We start from the raw sequence: 18,529 nt of genomic DNA on the forward strand, positions 1-18,529 counted from the left end.
TGAAGTATAGTTGATTTACAGTGTTGTGTTAATTTCTGCTGTATAGCAAAGCGATTCAGTTATACATATATATACATTCTTTTTTATATTCTTTTCCATTATGATTGACTTCGGGGTATTGAATGTAGTTCCCTGAGCTCTACAGTAGGACCTTGTTCTTTATCCACATCGGCTTTTTCTGATTGTCAAGGTTTTATGAGCTCTCCGTAGAAAACTAAAAAAAAAAAAAAGTTGCATTAATATGTTAATTCAGAAGTAACCATTTTCCACAATTTTATATACTTCATAGGATTTGGATCATGACATTCATACAAATTTATATTGTGCCTTTTCAAACTCTCTTGAGGCATTAAAAAGCCTTCAGAAGTATATTTTTAGATTTTTGCATAATATTCCATTATATAACCATGCCATAATTTATTTAACTATTTGCTACAAATTCTCTGCTCTGTACATTGCTCCATGCCTCTGTTTCCCCTGTCTCTTCTGCATATGTAAGCAGCAAAAAAACCAAAAAACAAAAAACTTCCTTGTCCCCAGTATTTTATCTTTTCCTTCTATTATAGGCCCTAACTATTAACATATCCATGTACACCTTGCAGTCTTGCCCACAGACCTGAAAGTACTGATCTTTTCCCCCTGAAGTATCTCCTGCTTCACACTTGAGAAAGCACTAGAAATTTGGAATATCTCCGTTTTCAGAATCTATGATGAACAGCCAAGATGATCTTCTCTTGAGATTCTTTCGGTTGAAAAATAGCTAAATCTCCTTGGAATGAAACCCTACACCAAATCTAACTCTATAGGAATTACTCCTGTGATCAGATACTAAAATGTGCCTCATTTTATGAAATGAACTATGAGTGCAGGGGACTGTATTGATATTCCTCATTATTGTGCAGGTATCCATTGCTATAGAAGAAGTCGCTCGCTGCCATATAAGATTTACCTTCCGACACCGGTCATCTCAAGAATGTGAGTATTAGGAGGTTGACGACACGTTTCAATCAAAACAGTGTTTACTCTTGCTTGACAGTGCTTTTGTGGGTCTGTAGAATGAGATACTTGGCATCTTTATTTCAAGATTCAGTGAAGCTAAGGAAATCTTAAAATGAATTTTTCTGGGCTTCCAAGATCTGTGTTTATCATTGTGTATCAGAATTTCCCTGAAATGTGCTCTATGAATGCTAAGGTTCTACAGCGCTAATAGATGCTGTCTGACAAAAAGAGTTTCCCAGTTGAATAGGGATAGAAAGTGCTTGTATATTATGTCTCCCTCTTAGACATTCACCGTGTATGTTGCCACATTGCTGAGCAATCCTGAAGCAAGAGAACTGTTCAATATGTTGTTTCCCAAATTATTTTGTTTTCATGAAAGAACTGTTTCAAGTTTTAGATCACAGTTTATAAGTTGACTTTCCTAAGGTGTGAACAGAGGAGAATATTGATTATTTTCAGATTGATCATAACATTTCTGGAAGTGTTGTTCTCATTCAGCACTGCATAAAAATGCAGTCCTTCCTTCCAAACTGAATTTTTTGAATGCCATCTACCTACCAGACTGCAGGCCAGGCCCTGGGTAGATGATAGCAAATAGGACACAGTCACTGCTCTGAAACGTCTCTGTGGTCTAGTTAGGAAGATGAGCAAGAAAACAGGTGATGAAGTTCAGATCATCGTGATACGTGTTACAGCAACAAACATCAAGGAGTAAGCACAGCGCCTAACCCTGCCTGGGGATTTATGCATAAGGTTTCCTACATCCTAGCTGAAACCTGAAGGTGAGCAGAAGTTAACCCAGTGAAGGGTGCTGGTGGAGAAATATGTTTGAAAAGCAAAGTGAGCTCGGTAGGGCTAACGCGGGAGCCATCATGATATTAGATTGAACCATCTGAAATTGCCATTTTTGTAGGTCAGTATCAGATCGTCAAGTATCAGCAAGTAGTCAATTATCAGCAGTTTTGTACAGTTCTCCATCATACTAAGCTAGCATTCATCAAGCTCTTAGTTTATACCAGACACTCTGCGAAGCTCTATTTATACACCATCTTGTTTAGTATCTACAGTAATCAATAAGACCCATACACATTTTAATCCGCATTTATATGTAAAGAAACTGAGGCACAGAGATGTTAGGTATGTGCCCAAGGTCACAGGGCTAGTAAGTTCCTGGATTGACATGTCAGTGGTCTGATTCCAGGCAGGCTAGAGCCAGATCATGAAAGATGAAGGTTCTTTTGAACTCTGTTATGGAGGAGCCATTAAAGAATGCTGTATGGGTGGTGTTGGCGGTCGTGATTTCGTATATATTTATAACAGCTTTCGTCATGGTACCCCCAAATTGGCCGTCAACAGGAGAACAGATGAACAAATTGTAGTGTAATCCCGTGCTCAGCCGATCTGGGTAACACGAGTCACAGCAGACCTCAGAGGTGTGCCTGTGGTGAGAACAGGCCATGAGTCACCCCAGCCGTAGACATTTAAGCAGGGGACATGGTGAGCTCAGAGGCTAACACCTGAAGGCCAAGGAGAGAGGCCCTTTGCTTCCTCAGGAGGCTGGACCCTCCTCCCCCAAATGTCACAGGACACACATATCCACTTCTCCTGGCACCAGGGCTACTATCTCGGAAAGAAGAGAGGAACAGAAATCTTAGATGGCATCACAAACCTTGGAAGATAATAAACAAAATACTTACAGAGTCTGTCTTAGAACAGCAGTAGTGAGATAGGTCATGGGAAGGTTTTGGAGCAGGGCAGTTGACTTGGTTAGATTTGATTTTGGAGATCCCCAAAGGGTGGAGAAGAGCTGGAGACAGAGATCTGTTATGAAGATCTTGTGGGAATACAGGGAAGAGGTGAGGGTGGCCTGGCCTCAGGTGGGAACAGCAGGGATGGAGAGAAAAGGCACAGCCTCCAGAGGCGCTCAGGACGCCGAGCTGGCATGGGGGTGGGGTCAGTGTCAACACCCACAGTTCCGATTTGGGTGACCAAGTCGGTACTGATGTCATTCATTCACAAATATAGGAAAAGGAGCATACTTGGGGGCACCAGAAGATTTCAGTTAGGGAACTGTTTCCTTAAAGGAGTCTGTGACGTGGACAGTACGTATGGCTTATCGGGGCTCGCTCAACTGTGTTGATTATAGCACGATTGAACACCAAACCCCAGAGCAAAATGTGCCATCAGCTCTCATAGCCATCAGCCCCTGGTATCTTTCTGCCCTGCTCAGACATGTATTCCTGTCTTTTCAGCCAGAGATAAATCGGAGCGAGCCTTCGGGGTGGCCTTCGTGAAGCTGATGAACCCGGACGGCACCACTCTGCAGGATGGGAGGCACGATCTGGTGCTTTATAAGGTGGTGCTAAAGAAGGAGCCTCAGAAAGTGACTAAGGACATATTTACTCCCCCTGAAATTGGTTCTGAAAGCTCCTTTCAGACTTATGTGTATAAATATCAGAAACTTCTCTCGGGCTGTACATGTTTGCCCCTTCAAGTCTAGAACCCTGGAGGACTGTGGTCACACCAGCTGCATGGTCTCCCATCCCTTTAGTCTTTTAAGTGATGGTCCCTCCCTGTTGTGCAAATGGCGTCCGTGGAGGTGAACAGTCAAGGGCTGTTCTTCTGCTCTTTGCATCAGCCTATGTGGAGCGTTGATAGTTGCACTGTTGGGCTGGGTTAGAGTGTGGTGGATGTGGTAGGATGTGGTTTTCATATCAGCGCGAGCCAGGCACCATTTCTCCGTTCTGTGGCCTCCTTTCCTCTCCTATCAGTTGTGTCCTTATTCTTCCCTCTAACTGCTGCAGAGCTATCGCTTCCACTGAGATTTTAGAGCAGAAAGCAGATGTTGGGAAGATCTCATTTGTCCAACAGTATCCAGGAGGCTTTTCACACGGTTGGTAGCTTTTTTGAGATGAATGCACTTGATGTGTATTTCCCTTAGCAGCTCCTGAGCTCAAAAATAGTGTTGGAAGCCATGGCAAGCTATTTCTTCTCAAAGGACCCAGTGAAGTATCATTGCGACCATTTACATGTTCAAGAAAGTGAAATCCAACCTTATTTTTAATGTATTTACTTATAGCAGAGACTAGAATGTTGACTTCTAGTTCATAACTTATTCTGTTTTCATTCAATGTTGAAATTATTTCTGGACTCAAACTCTGGGACAGTATCCCAGTATCTCGGAGTTGGAAGGGATCTAATTTGATAAAATACACTGCACTCATGATAGATACTATTTTATTTGCGCATAAGAGATTTTGTCCACCACTTGGTGTCCCTAACATGCTTCCTTTGCAGGGTGACAACAAGAAAATGGAAGATGCTAAATTCTACCTGACCCTGCCTGGAACCAAAGTGGAGATGGAAGAAAAGGAGCTCCAGGCATCCAAAACCCCAGCCAACTTTACGCCAAACAAGGATAGCACAAAAGATAGCTTTCAGATCGCCACCCTCATCTGCTCCACAAAGCTCACTCAGAACGGTAGGTGTGCTGACCTCGCTGACAGAATGAGTTTTCTCTTTGGTCCTCCTAGGCTTCTTTGTTAGACTCAGGGAACTGGACGCTGTGGGGCTGTGTCTTCTGAGGTGGGGTCCTGGGCTATCTGGATTCTTCTCTCTGCTCTCACGTGATGTTTTCTGGGTAGGACTGATTAGAGAGCTAAAGCTCTTCCTGAGGCTTCTATGTCTATCTTTCCACTAGAATGAAAAGCATTTTGGTGGTTTTTAAATATGGTAAAATCTATAAATGTATTCATTAACAGAGGCTGTGAATTTCGCAAGTCTTACGTTTCCTTCCTTCAAGGCAGCAAAGAACTCTTAATACCGTGCTCTGTATGATGTATATAACAAGAAATGTTGGTAGTAAGGGTAGGATACTAACAGAGGAACGTCCGTCTCCTGTCCAAGCAGGTATGGCAAAGAGCAGGGAGCGTTTCCTGTTAGCATTCTATCTGTCCCCCACATAGATTCCTCTTTCTCGATTTTTTTCCCCAAGCAGTCAGATTTTCCATAACATCAGCTGAAGAGTTCAAATGCGGCTTCATTTTGTCCCCTCACGAAATCTGATAGCAATTTTCACTTCTCTTGTGTATATCATGACATTTGATAGCCAATAACAGCTTCTTATTCATTTAACCTATGTAATTTGTAAGGAGTCCTGCGGAATATAGGGATCCAGGAAATAGCTGCTTTGGGGACTTGCTTTAGAAATTCTTTGTGCCCTGTGCTATGTGGAGGATTAGTCCCTTTGACCTCTGAGAAGATTTGGGGGCTCTGCCTTAGGGAAGTGATAAGGTAGACAAAACAGCTGAGATATAAGGTACACTCAAGGATCACATAGCACGTGGTTGATCTTTAGAACGGGTCAGTATTGTTTATTTTGATGAATCTTGGTTGCGTAGAGAATGTGGATAGTATTTCAACTCGGACAACTGGTTAGACTCAACAGAGCGAGGTTCAGAGCTGTTACACATGGGAAAGTAAAAGCAGGCACCAAAAATTAAGCCAGAGAAAAGACAAAACTATGGAGACATGAAAAGATCCGTGGTTACAAAGGGCTCGGGGAGAGAGGGAGGGGTGAATAGGCAGAGCACGGGGGATTTTTAGGGCAGTAAAACTGTTTACTAAATGATACCCTGATGGGTGCATGGATGCACGTCATTATACATTTGTCAAAAGCCACAGCGTACTGCACAGGGCGAACCCTAACTTAAACGATGGACTTCAGTTAATAATCTTTATCAGTGTTGATTCATCATTTGTAACAAAGGTACCACAGTAATGCAGGATGTTAATAATAGGGGAAACCCTGGAGCCTTGAAGGGGTATATGGTAACTCTCTGTACTTTGGGCTTAATTTTTCTGTGAACCTAAAACTGCTCAAAAAAGTAATAAAGTCTATAAATTAGTAAACAAAACAAAACAAACAAAACACAAAGTTAAGCCAGAAGGCATTCTGAGCTTTATGGAAGCCACGAGAAAACTGTATCAATGATATAACCCTTGTTAGGGAGAAAGTAAACATAAATAAACTGCTGATACGGGGTTAAGTAGTATAATGTTTATGGGAGATGAATTACAAGGTGTATCAAAGATCTTTTTTTTTTTTTTTTTTTTGCGGTACGTGGGCCTCTCACTGTTGTGGCCTCTCCCGTTGCGGAGCACAGGCTCCGGATGGGCAGGCTCAGTGGCCATGGCCCACGGGCCCAGCCGCTCTGCGGCATGTGGGATCTTCCTGGACCGGGGCACGAACCCCTGTCCCCTGCCTCGGCAGGCGGACTCTCAACCACTGCGCCACCAGGGAAGCCCCAAAGATCTTAAATGTATTCAGACCCTTTGACCCAGTACTGTGACCCCTAGAAATTGAACCTAACTAGACAATGGGAGATGTGCACAAAGATTTATATATGAGGATGTTTCCCTATGATTCATAATAGGGGAACAGCGCAAAGAGTCCAAATGTCCAATAGTTGGGGTCAGGTTAAAGTATATAATGTTATTAAATGATAAAATATATGCAGCTGTGAAATGTATTTCAAAACAGTCAAAGACATGGGAAAATGTTAACACTATGTAGAGTATAATTCCGGTTTTGTTTAAATATATGAGGATAATTTGGAGCTTATTGCCTGGGGTCAGATCCCAGCTCTGCCACTTACTAGCTGGTTCATCTTGGCCAAGTCACTTGATCTCTCTGTGACTTGGTTTCCTCAGTTTTAAAATGGGAGTAATGATAGTATTTATTTTGAAGAACGAAGTAAATTAAAATAAGGAGAAGCAAAGCAGCAATGTGTAGCACATTGTAAACACTACATGAGTATTAACTTGTCATCATCATCATTATTATATGTACACAGAAAAAGGCTAAAAAGAATTAAAAGTTTGGATGATAGTTCTTATTTCCTTTATTCTTTCTGGTATTTTCCAAATTTTTAACTAGGAAATGTCAAAGTGTTTTTTTTTTTTTTTTAGCTCTGATGGTAGATGAGAGAAAGCATTGATGTACTTTTGGGGCTCTAAAGGGATATTCGAAAGAGATAGTGTTTACCAAACATCTAGTAGTTTATCCTTCCTAGAGACTAGGTTTGAAGAAAACAAGTAATAAAAGTTTGTAAAATTAACTTATTAGAGATAATGTTTAGAGATAACCATATTGTTACATTGTTTATTATCTCCCAGGCAAAACTTTAGGAAGCTTATTGACAGGTAGCAGTACTCAACCTGATGCGCTGATACCAACATCACACATCTTCTAAATGTTCCAAACCTGTGCTGTCCCGCACCTTATGTAGCTTGCGAAATTTAAATTAATTAAAGTCAAGTGAAGGTATGACTGCAGTTCCTTGGTTGCATCCGCCCCATTTCGAGTGCTCAGTGGTTTTCTGTGTCTGGTGACTTTCCTACTGGACAGCACAGGTTGCAGCGTTCCCATCATCACAGAAACTTCCATCGAGTAGAACTGTCGTCTTCCATTTGTTGTCATCCCGTTCCTAGTGTTTAGATCTCAAAAACACTCAACATACTTTTAAAAAAAAGTCTCCAAGAATATCCTGTCCCAAAGAAGACTTAAAGAAGCAAACTCATCTAAACCAGAGCGGGGTGACCTACTGTCAACCTGGATGGGGGTAGGAGGAGGGGACAGATTTGGGGAAGATGAGGTGACATCGTGGGCATCAGAGAAAATGGGGCATTCCCAGTGACAGATAATAAGTGTGTTTGCTTTCTTCTAATTTGATGGGAGTGATAAAGAACCAATTCAATTTCTTCTGAGAAAGAAGAAGCTGAGGAACATGAATAAATCATCAACTCTATGAGGGCATTTGTTGATCAGGAGGAGGGTAGCTGTTCTCCTTTCACTCAGAGACCATGACCAAAGGCGTTTCTCCTTAGCCTTTGGAGGGCTATTCAGACTCCAAAGTTAAAAGCCACTGGACTTTGTTACAAACAGAGCCTGTAGGCACCTTCATTATTTTATGAATTATTTCAAAACTAGAACAGACTGATGTATATGGGATCATTTTGTTGCTGGGCCCATATGGAAGGTGAGGATAGAGGAGAGGGAGAGAGGAGTCGAGTCTCTGCAGGTGTGGACCTGTGCCAGGCCATTCACAGACATCTCATTTTACCCACCGACAGCCTAGCACGGGAAGACACCAATATTGTCGTTATTAACCTCAGTTTACTGATCAGAGCGCCGAGCTGAGGTGGTGAAATATTTTGCCGAAACTTATAAGTGGTGGACTTGGGTCCGAAAACAGATATTTGTAACTCCAAAACTTAGGGCTTTTCTTTGTCATTCTTTTCGTTTTTAAACGTTATGGTCCCTAACCCTTTCCGACAGGTAATCACTACCCTAAATTTGGGGATTATCATTCAGAGTAGTGTGAATTCTTATATACTTTTTTTTTTTTTGGCCTCGAGGCATGTGGGATCTTAGTTCCCCAACCAAGGATCAAACCCGTGCCCCCTGCAGTGGAAGCACAGAGTCCTAACCACTGGACCGCCAGGGAAGTCCCAATTCTTACATACTTCTGACAGTGATGTAAATTGGGACAACTTTGGATAACATTTAGATAGTATCTAATATGGTTAGAGGTGGTTATTCTTGATAATCCAGAAATGTAGTCTAGTTTTTTTTTTACTCCACTTTTTGTGTGTGTGTGTGTGTGGTACGTGGGCCTCTCACTGTTGTGGCCTCTCCCATTGCGGAGCACAGGCTCCGGACGCGCAGGCTCAGCGGCCATGGCTCATGGGCCCAGCCGCTCCGCGGCATGTGGGATCCTCCCGGACCGGGGCATGAACCCATGTCCCCTGCATCGGCAGGCGGACTCTCGACCACTGCGCCACCAGGGAAGCCCTGTAGTCTAGTTTTATACCTCAGAAAATGCTGCTTATACCAGATAGGCATATGAGAATGTTTGCAGCAGAATTGTTTGTGACGGCTCAAAACCACAACCCAACTGGTTGTTTAGTGACAGTAGAATGCATAAATTCTGGTACATCCATAAGATGGGATAGATACTCTACAGCAATCAAATGAAATTAACCAGAAACACGGTGAGTCTAGGGCTGTTTCTGTAACACCGTGTCACCACTTTTCTTGCCCTAAGACCTTATGACTCACCAGATGACAAATCTATTCCTAATATTAGCAGTGATGGGGCATGCAAATATCTCTAGGGAGTAAACCTCTAGACTGATTAGTGGGTTCCTTGCAGGGTCTTAAAGCTGCTGCGTGACTCTTCAGCATGATGAAGTATCCAAATCCTTTTCCTTAGGCAGCCACGCATGAAGTGAGGTAACAGATGGAACGGTCCGGTTGACTAGCACCGTGGCAAAAATAGGAGATGGGAAGATGGCAGTGGACAGTGCCTAGTGGATAGGCCTAGCACAGTGCCTATTATGAAGTACGTACTTAAGGAATGAAGAAAGTGAAGAATTGTCTTGATTACACTACCAGCTTCCTTGGGACTCCTGGTTCTGTTTCCATCCATCTATTCAATCTTTGATCCAGCACGTATTGAATACCTACTAGGTGGCTAGTGCTATGATGCGGTATAAGAAGGAATGCAATAAGGTTCCTTCCCTGAACTGTCTCAATGTATGGGCAGAGCCAAAGAGATACCAAGTGTGTTGTTAATTGTTTGCCCTAATGTATATGTATGCGGACAAGGAGTGCAGATAGCAGAGAACGATTGGGTGTGTCTTCCCAGAGGGAATAATGTTTGAGATGGCTCTTGAAGTAGAAGTCGCAGCTGACTGAATACATAGTATTGGAAGTATTTCTGGGCATTTCCGACAAAGGGAAGACATATGCAAAGACAGGGAGCGCTTTCAGAGCATGCCATAGCTTGGGGAGTATTGAGTTGATCTGTCTGACTGCGATGGGCTGGCAGGAGGGTCATAGGAGGGGCCTTACTGCCTTCTGTGACTGGTACTGGGACTGTATTCAGTTGACAGTGGGAACTCTCTAGGCTTTGGAGGCTTCCCAGGGACTAAACAGTTTGCAAGCCAGTAAAACAAACACAGTGAAGCAAATTGACTGTTCTAATGGACAGAATACATTTTCAGCTGCTTGTAAATATATACTTCTACAAATCCATTCATTAAAAAGTACATATTGCTACTTTTACTAGCTAATGCTCTGTAAATAGTAAAATGATGCACTAAACAAAATGATAAAGTAGCAACAGTCCAGCTGCCTGCTTTGTTTCCCTGTTATTTCACTTTTAGTGTCTAGACATTCATTAAAGCTGAAAGGGACTTAAGGATCCCAAATTCTGCATTTTTAGATCCCAAAACACCTCAAGACTTTTGTCCCAGACTTACCCTAAGGACCATTCATCTGTTCTGCCTTCTTTTCAAGATAGGAAACCATCTGATCTGCTCGTCTGTTTATTTCTTTGAAGAACTCTGGGGAGGCAGTATGACAGAGTAGCAAGGACATGGTTTTTGGGAATCAGATAAATCTCATTAAATTCCATTCATACCACTCCCTGGCCGTTGTGTGACCTAAGACAAAGAATTTAATTTCACAAAACCTCAGTTTCCTCATCTCAAAAGTGGAACAAATAAAATCTTCTCTATGGTTACCAAAGGGGGATGGTCAGGGGGAGAGATAAATTAGGAGGTTGGGATTAACATATACACACTACTGTATATAAAACAGATAACCAACAAAGACCTACTGTATAGCACAGGGAACTCTACTCAATACTCTGTAATAATCTATATGGGAAATAGAGTCTGAAAAAGAATACATATTTATATATGTATAACTAAGTCACTTGGCTGTACACCTGAAACTAATACAACATTGTAAATCAGCTATACTCCAATATAAAAAAAAATCTTTTAAGGTAAAAAATAAAATCTGCTCTACAGCGTGGGTATGATATTTAAATGAATCAATGCACATATATAAGTTTTTATTTTCCCCTCTGCATCCACTGAGACACACATAGTGACAAGGGACAAATTAAGCAATGCAGCAAATTAAAGGTAGGAAGGTTATTTAAATGTTTCATCAGTAAGGCTGTGATGTCTTATATGAGAGATGTGAGTTCTATTTGGGCATCATTTTATGTTCTTGTACATTTGTGGTTGGTGTTTTTTTTTTTTTTTTTTTTTTTTTTTTTTGCGGTACGCGGGCTTCTCACTGTTGTGGCCTCTCCCGTTGCGGAGCACAGGCTCCGGACGTGCAGGCTCAGCAGCTGTGGCTCACAAGCCCAGCCGCTCCACGGCATGTGGGATCTTCCCGGACTGGGACACGAACCCGTGTCCCCTGCATCGGCAGGCGGACTCCCAACCACTGCACCACCAGGGAAGCCCTTGTGGTTGGTTTTTTTCCTCTGAAGAAGGAAAGAAGACCCCAGGGTTTTCTCTGATTTAGGTAGGAGGCAGTAAATTAAAAGACTGCATAAGGTATTAGCCACCGTTAGGAGCAATGATCTTTTCTAGAGAGCTCTGTCACTGTGTCCTGAAATGGTATGCGTTGCTCTGCTAATCCGTGTCTAACGTTTATGGTTTGTGGTTATTCTTCCTAGTTGACCTGTTAGGCTTGTTAAATTGGCGTTCGAACCCTCAGAACATTAAACACAACTTAAAGAAGTTAATGGAGGTGGATGGAGGAGAAATTGTTAAGGTATGTTTATATATTCACAGTTGGGACTACAGCCACTGCATCCTTAGTTCAATATTTTAAATTAAACCGATGAGTGTAATCATAAAACTTGTCTAAATTGGGAAGCAAGTGTGCCAATTTTTAGGAAAATGCTATTTTTAAACCTATTCTGTTGAAACCTAATTAGCCCCGAATTTCTTCAGTCTGGAGCCAAATAACCTCTCTCTTTTTCTTATCTTCAGTTTTTGCAAGATACGCTAGACGCACTTTTTAACATTATGATGGAAATGTCAGACGATGAAACATATGACTTCCTTGTGTTTGATGCACTGGTAAGCAGTTACGCATATTATCTAGTGTTTGTTCTCACAACTGTGTGGTTTTTGATAGTTCAGTATTATAAGTAATGGTGATGCATAGGCTCCTGCATATGTATTTGTATACATTTCTCTGATGATTTCTCGAGGCTACATTCCCACAAGTAACATTAGATACAATTGACTTACAGTCAAGACATTTATGGCTTTGTTTCCTGTTAGATCTTCCCTTTTGATAAGCTTTCTCTTTCTCATTAGGGAAAACAAGCTGTTTTATTACCTTTGAAATCAGGAATCCCTTTAACTCGCTTTAAAATTGTCTGGTCCTAAACCAGGAGATACCGTTAACAAAGACGACTGTGGTTTGTTGTGTATGCGCGTCCTTGTGCGTTCTTGCAAGGGAGACTGAATTTGCAAGTCAGCAATGAGTCTTGGTCTCATTTTGTACCATACGCAACCCAGCAGACAATTCAAATTGTCACACAAAGTACTAAAACGTGCAACCCATGCCCAGACCGGAAATCCAAAGAAGGAGAGGGGATACCGGCCTCTGGGAAGGTCAGAGATGGCAGTGGAGTGGCGGAAGCTGACACATCCAAACTGAGCACCGTTTTCTGATTGTTGGGGTTCAAGTTCAGGGCAGAGTTTTCCCTGAATGTTGCAGCAAAGAAGGAGGAAGGTAAATTGTAGCTTCAGCTCATTCATCAGCTTGGAGAGACTGGTAGATTCAAGAAGAGTTTAGGATGTTGACACTTAACGGATGTCAGACAAAGAGAAAAATGCCCCCAGCTGCCATCACACCTGGCCAGGTTTATGGGCAAGAGAGTCTATGGTAATGACTCCATGGGAGAAGGTCTGGAGATAGATTCCTGTGGACACAGCAGCTGGCAACGGGCATGTGTGGAAGGTGCCCCTTCTTTTGCTCTGTCACAAGTAGGTGCAAAGCGGTTATTCGTATCAGTAGATTCTGTGTCCGGTAGTGGTAAGAGTTAACATGAGCAGAAAATTGAGACTCGAAGGTCTGGTGACTTCAGTTATTAGGGGCACCCACACTGCGCTGAGGAGACAGATGTCCTGCAGTATTTCATTAGCTGCACCCTTGGCTTAGTGTTTACTATTCCCGTGGGAAGCCCTCCCCCACACCCTTCCCCCTCTCATCCCATTTTCTTCCCTGACTTGGTTACCTGGGCGCTGCCCTCTCTCTGAGGCAGTCAGCTCTCCGAGGCTAGGGGTGCTGGCTTACACTGGTTTCCTCACAGCATTTAGCACAGTGCCTGACACTTAATGGTCTCTCTCTGTTTGTGCCAAATAAAAAGAAACCCCAAGACTTGACCTCAGCTCTGGAATAGTCACATGGGAATGCTACCGTAATGATCAAGAAGGAAAAGCAAGTCCCAGACGTTCAGCTCCAGCTTGTTGACGGAATGCCGGGGCTTGTGCTATGCTACTATTTATGTTTTCCACCTTTGGCAGGTGTTTATTATTTCACTGATAGGCGACATCAAGTTCCAGCATTTCAATCCTGTCCTGGAGACCTACATTTACAAGCACTTCAGTGCCACTCTGGCCTATGTGTAAGTACCAGGCCCCGGCAGGGCTTGTGGCTGGATTGTCGGGTTTGTGCTCTTGGGACCGGGTTGTTGAGAAACCAGAGGGACGTGAGCTGAGTATCCCTGCCTCGAAGCGCAGAACCTTGTTCTAAGCTTCCCTGGGGAAAGTGGGAACCATCTAACTGTTCTAACCATGGCAAAGGGATTACATTCAAGGCCCTGCTTTCTGGGAAGTTACGGAAGAGATAAGGCTGTACTTCTTTAAGAAACCAGAGCATGTATAGGTGAGGCGTTGAAGCTGTTAGGAGCACAGTCCAGGACAGAGGACCCCATCCAGGATCTTCGGAGGCGGGTGTCAGTGGGATCGGCATGAGCCCCGCTGGGATCAAACAGAGGATGAAGCAGGACGACATGTGATAGAACTGAGGGTCGTTCCCTCAGCTGTACACCGCAAGTGCTTTGTAGAATTTATTACTTAGAGGTTATGAGAAGATTTAATTTTTTTTCTTTTACGTAAGAGGGAGTGGTCTCCAGCTTTCCCAAAGTGCAGCCTTCTTTCTGTCTTTGGTTTATGAGCCCCTGACTAATGTTCACTCTGAGCTCTGCCCTGCAGTGCTCAGCTCATCTCGCCGTTGGATGTGGCCTGTCACCCCGCGCCTTGCATCCGGGTTATTGTGCAGGGCAGCGTGACAGTGACTGGAACAGAGTTGAGATGGCAAAGATCTTTCTGACGGTGGCTTATGCCAGGTCGTGCCAAGTGCTGCTGACCTGCTCTGTCATTCAGATCATTGATCCCTCATGGCTTTTTCTGAACTAGACAAGAAAGTTCTCGGTTTTATTTGCCTAAAGGTCCAGAAATGTAATAAAACATAAGTGACCTAGAAGAGGTGTCATGTAGCGTAATCCCCAAGTAACACAGTGGATGTAATGCCCGCTGGATTGGGGGAAGCAGCAGATACACCAGTGATAGGGCTCTTTCCACCCTATAGCCTCACTTTCTAAGTAGGCGGCAGCTACAAGAGATGAAATCCTATCATTGGGTCTTTATTACACAGAGCCAAATGCAACACTCCAGGTGGTGTGTTTCTGGTAATCTGGGTTTATTTTCAAGAATGGATCAATTCCACACGATTCCTGTGAATTTTTCTTAATATTAGGAAAACTCAGAGATTCCCAGAAGGAAAGTTCAAAATATCAGTGCCTTCAAAAATGTGAGATAGCCCAAGATTACGACAACGCCTAGTCCAAAGACTCTGGAACGACACAAAGAGCAACGTAAAAATCCCAGAGCAGTTTCATGGGATCAGATGCTCAGAACCATGGGTTGCTCTTCTTTCCACACTCGGTAGAGTTTCCATCTGGCTTCAGTTTATGGATCCCAAACAGCTGGGGCAGACTGGAGGGAATTAGACTGCTTTTAAGGTGACTGACTACCTTTGCCAGACAGTCCCTCCCTTACAGAAACACCTGAACATGTCTGTATAGCATGCCAGAGATTAAAATATACTCACGATTCAAGTCCCTTCAAGTCTTTGATTTCTTGATCATTTTTTAAAATCCTGCAAAGGGAAAGAAATCATCCCTTATTTCTAAGCAGAAGGGAAGCTGCAAGCCTAGACCGCAATGAGAAAACTAAACTACGAAGGACTTAACTTCCCTGTTCAGGGCATATTCTAGAAGAAATAATTACTATAGTTGTGATTTCTACTTCCCCAGGAGGCCAAGTTCCCTTCTGTATAGCATACCCCAAACCCCAGAGTACCACTGTGCCCCATTGACATTTTTCTCCTTCTTGTCCTTTTCAGGAAACTCTCCAAGGTACTGAACTTTTACGTGGCGAACGCAGATGACTCCAGCAAGACGGAATTGCGTTTCGCTGCTTTGAAAGCCTTAAAGTACTTGTTTAGGTTCATCATCCAATCTAGAGTGCTCTACTTGAGGTAATGGTGACTGTGATACAGTGTTGACGCTCTCCATCCTCTCTTCCCATATTTTTCCTTAGTCCTTATGCTCCTGTTCAGCTCTGTGAGCAGCTGGGTCATGGAACGAACAAATTGCAGAACTGCAGGGTGAAGATGAGGGTGCACTACACAACCGTTCACGAAGTTTCACGTGACGTCCTTTTGGATCAGCAGAATTTCTGGGGCAGTAGTGACGGCAGGATTTAGGGATGCAGGTGGCTACAATGTGCAACTTTCTGAAAGTCTTTGTTGGTGACGATAACTAGGAAGTCAGGTTCCTGTGATGAGATTGTATTTAATACAGCAGCGGGCTTCATGATGATGTTGGGTGTATAAATCTAGGATCATGAGCTGTTGTTGGGAGTAGATGGACAGTAGTGACAATTGATTGGAGGAGTTGTTTCCTGAGGTGTGTGTTTCTTTGCTGACACCAGGCTTTAGGTACCTGGGAAAACTAAGCCCCAGAGATACGACAATGACCAGTTTGGATTTCTAGAATAATCGTTCCATCAAAAACAATAGAAGTCAAGAATGAGGAAATAACTCTTCTGGGAATGCCCACAACTCCAGTGCCATCTCTACCCTTCAGTAATAGCTGGATTTCCAAACTGTTAAAATATTTTCCTAAGTCAGGTTTGGAAACTAGAAAGATAACGTGCTAATATGTCAATACGAGTAAAGCTGTAGGTAAGAGGATTTCAAGCCTGTGATTTGAGCATGTGTATTTTTTTAACTTTGTGTTTTTAAAAAAATCATAAAATTAAAGGCAAACAATTAACATGGAAAAAAGACTTGTAATTTATAGTACAGTTCAAATGTCAGTAGATTTATTAATTAAAGGCCCTTAAAAATCAACTAAAGAATGGTAAATATCCTCACTGCAAAATAAAAACATAATTTACAAAAGAAAACTTCAAATGGTCAGTTAAATTTAAAAAGAAATTTATACTCGTAAAATGTGATACACACACACCATCTTTACCTGCACATTTGATAATGATGAAAAATCTTTATCCTTTAGTGAGATTGGACAAAAATTGGCCCTGTGTTTTATTGCTGATAGGAAGATAAATTCTTAAGGACAGAAATTTGGTACTGTGAATAAAAATCAGACACACACAGAGCAAAGGAAGATATCACATTTGTCCAGTAATACCCCATCTAAAAATCTATCTAATGGAAAAAAAGTCCATCAGGTATAAACAAAAAGGAATGTTAAAGTATGTACATTCAGCCCTTTCAAATGTAGGGTATGTTAATGAGGTAGGATAACCCTGATAGGTTCCTAAATAATAAAACTAAGGTAGAAGACATAAGTGTAATATGATCTCATTTCAAAAATATTTCAGGATTGGACACTGGTTAGATATAAGTAAACTGTAGATAAGAGGGCTTTAAGTAGGTTTAGTTTTTATCCTTTCTGCATTTTTAAAGTTTCTACAATGAATGTGTACATTTTTATCGTTTTTAAACATGTTCAATGACTTAAAAGTTGAGTTGGACGAATGACAGCTCCTCCTTCCCTAGTAGAAGCAGGCAGTGTTCGCCCAACTCAGAGCATATGCACAACCTCTGTAGTTCCCGCTTTTCTCCAGGTGGTCTTTTATAGTTGGATCTTTGTGTTTTGTAATTATGTTGAATTTCCACATATTCAGTTAGGGTGTCCTACTGAGGGAACATTCCCTTACCTAAAAGTTTGTATAGCAAGCCCTGATGCCCAGCAATAAAGATCCTCATAAAAACATAAAAAGAGAGACTTCCCTGGCAGTCCAGTGGTTAAGACTGAGCTTCCACTGCAGGGGGCATGGGTTCGATCCCTGGTTGGGGAACTAAGATCCCGCATGCCACGGGGCACGGCCAAAACAAACAAACAAAAAAACATAAAAAGAAAAAAACCTTAATTGAGGAAATTTTAAAAATATTTTCCACTTATGATCCACTAGCTCTTTTACCCTTCATAATGTTGCGTTGCATCTGGGCCATCATTTTCACCGTCAGATTGCATGATAACGACGGAAAAGCCAAGTTAATTAACCCATGAGATGAACTAAGAGAGTGGCTGTGTTGAACTTAGTCCCTGATGGCCTGTTTACGGTTATTTTTGCCCCTGATGTTTTCTCATTCTAAAGAAGAGCTTGATCTGGGGTACAGAGTCTGGTAGTCTGCATTCTCTGATTGCTTGGATTTGATAGACACAATAAGACATTGAGAAGCTCAGTCGTATGAGTCCCTTTTTTAAAGTCACAGCGATAGGGTGCCAGGTGTTGCTCTAGGCCCTCCAGCAACATTGGCTTCTCTTGATTCTTTAGCTGTTCCTGCCCAGATGCCAGTTCCCAAGAGGCCTCTCCCACCAGCTCAGCTCAAACAGCCTTCCCTGGTCACTGTCATATCAACGCCTTCGCTCCTAGCCCTAGATCTGGGGATCTGCTACTAGATCTTGGGACCTAGCAGCAGATGAGACAGGGTTCCTGCTCTGATGGTGCTTGTGGGTTACATCGAGGCCAGGGAGCCATATAATAAAGAAAGAGACCCACAAGATCATCTCAGACGGATAAGAGCTAGGAGGGAAGATGTTGATGTGACAGTGACCAGGGAAGGCTCCCGGAGCTGAGCTGGTGGTAGAGGCCTCTCCAGGAGCTGGGGTTTGAGTTGAGACTGAAAGATGAGGGATGAGCCTCTGAAGATCTCAGGGGAGAGAAGTGCAGTGGGCATGAACAGCTAAAGAATCAAGAGAAGCCAATGTTGCTGGACCGTGGAGACTGGGAATGGGAGGATGGAGCCTGGCAGGCGGGTACGCAATGGGGGCCTTCTAGGTCACAGCAAGGAGTTCGGATTTCATTCCAGGGGTCTCGGGCAGCCACTGAAGGGTTTCAGTTAGAGAAGTAGTGGAATCTGGCTTACATTTTACATAATCATCTCATCTCTTGGGTGGAAAGTGGATTATCAAGGGTTAAGAGTGAAACCTGGGTGACCACTTAATAGGCGGTTTTAGTTCAAATGTGAGATACGGTGGCTCTGTCTCTGAGGAGATGCAGAGAGTGGACTGATTTAGCGGGAAGAGAGAATAGGACTTGCTGTTAG

At 42.7% G+C, this 18,529-nt stretch overlaps 1 protein-coding gene across 1 annotated transcript in view; it reads left to right on the forward strand.

The window, feature by feature from the left end:
• Nucleotides 1–18,529, forward strand: part of DOCK5 (dedicator of cytokinesis 5) — a 220,937-nt gene that overhangs the window by 135,657 nt on the left and 66,751 nt on the right. Inside the window, 7 exon segments of the mRNA XM_032635523.1 lie at nt 903–975; nt 3,252–3,355; nt 4,297–4,480; nt 11,544–11,641; nt 11,863–11,952; nt 13,411–13,511; nt 15,293–15,427. Coding sequence (XP_032491414.1) covers nt 903–975; nt 3,252–3,355; nt 4,297–4,480; nt 11,544–11,641; nt 11,863–11,952; nt 13,411–13,511; nt 15,293–15,427 — 785 coding nt within the window.

Source organism: Phocoena sinus, chromosome 6, assembly GCF_008692025.1.
Source record: "Phocoena sinus isolate mPhoSin1 chromosome 6, mPhoSin1.pri, whole genome shotgun sequence".
Taxonomy (NCBI): Eukaryota; Metazoa; Chordata; class Mammalia; order Artiodactyla; family Phocoenidae; genus Phocoena; species Phocoena sinus.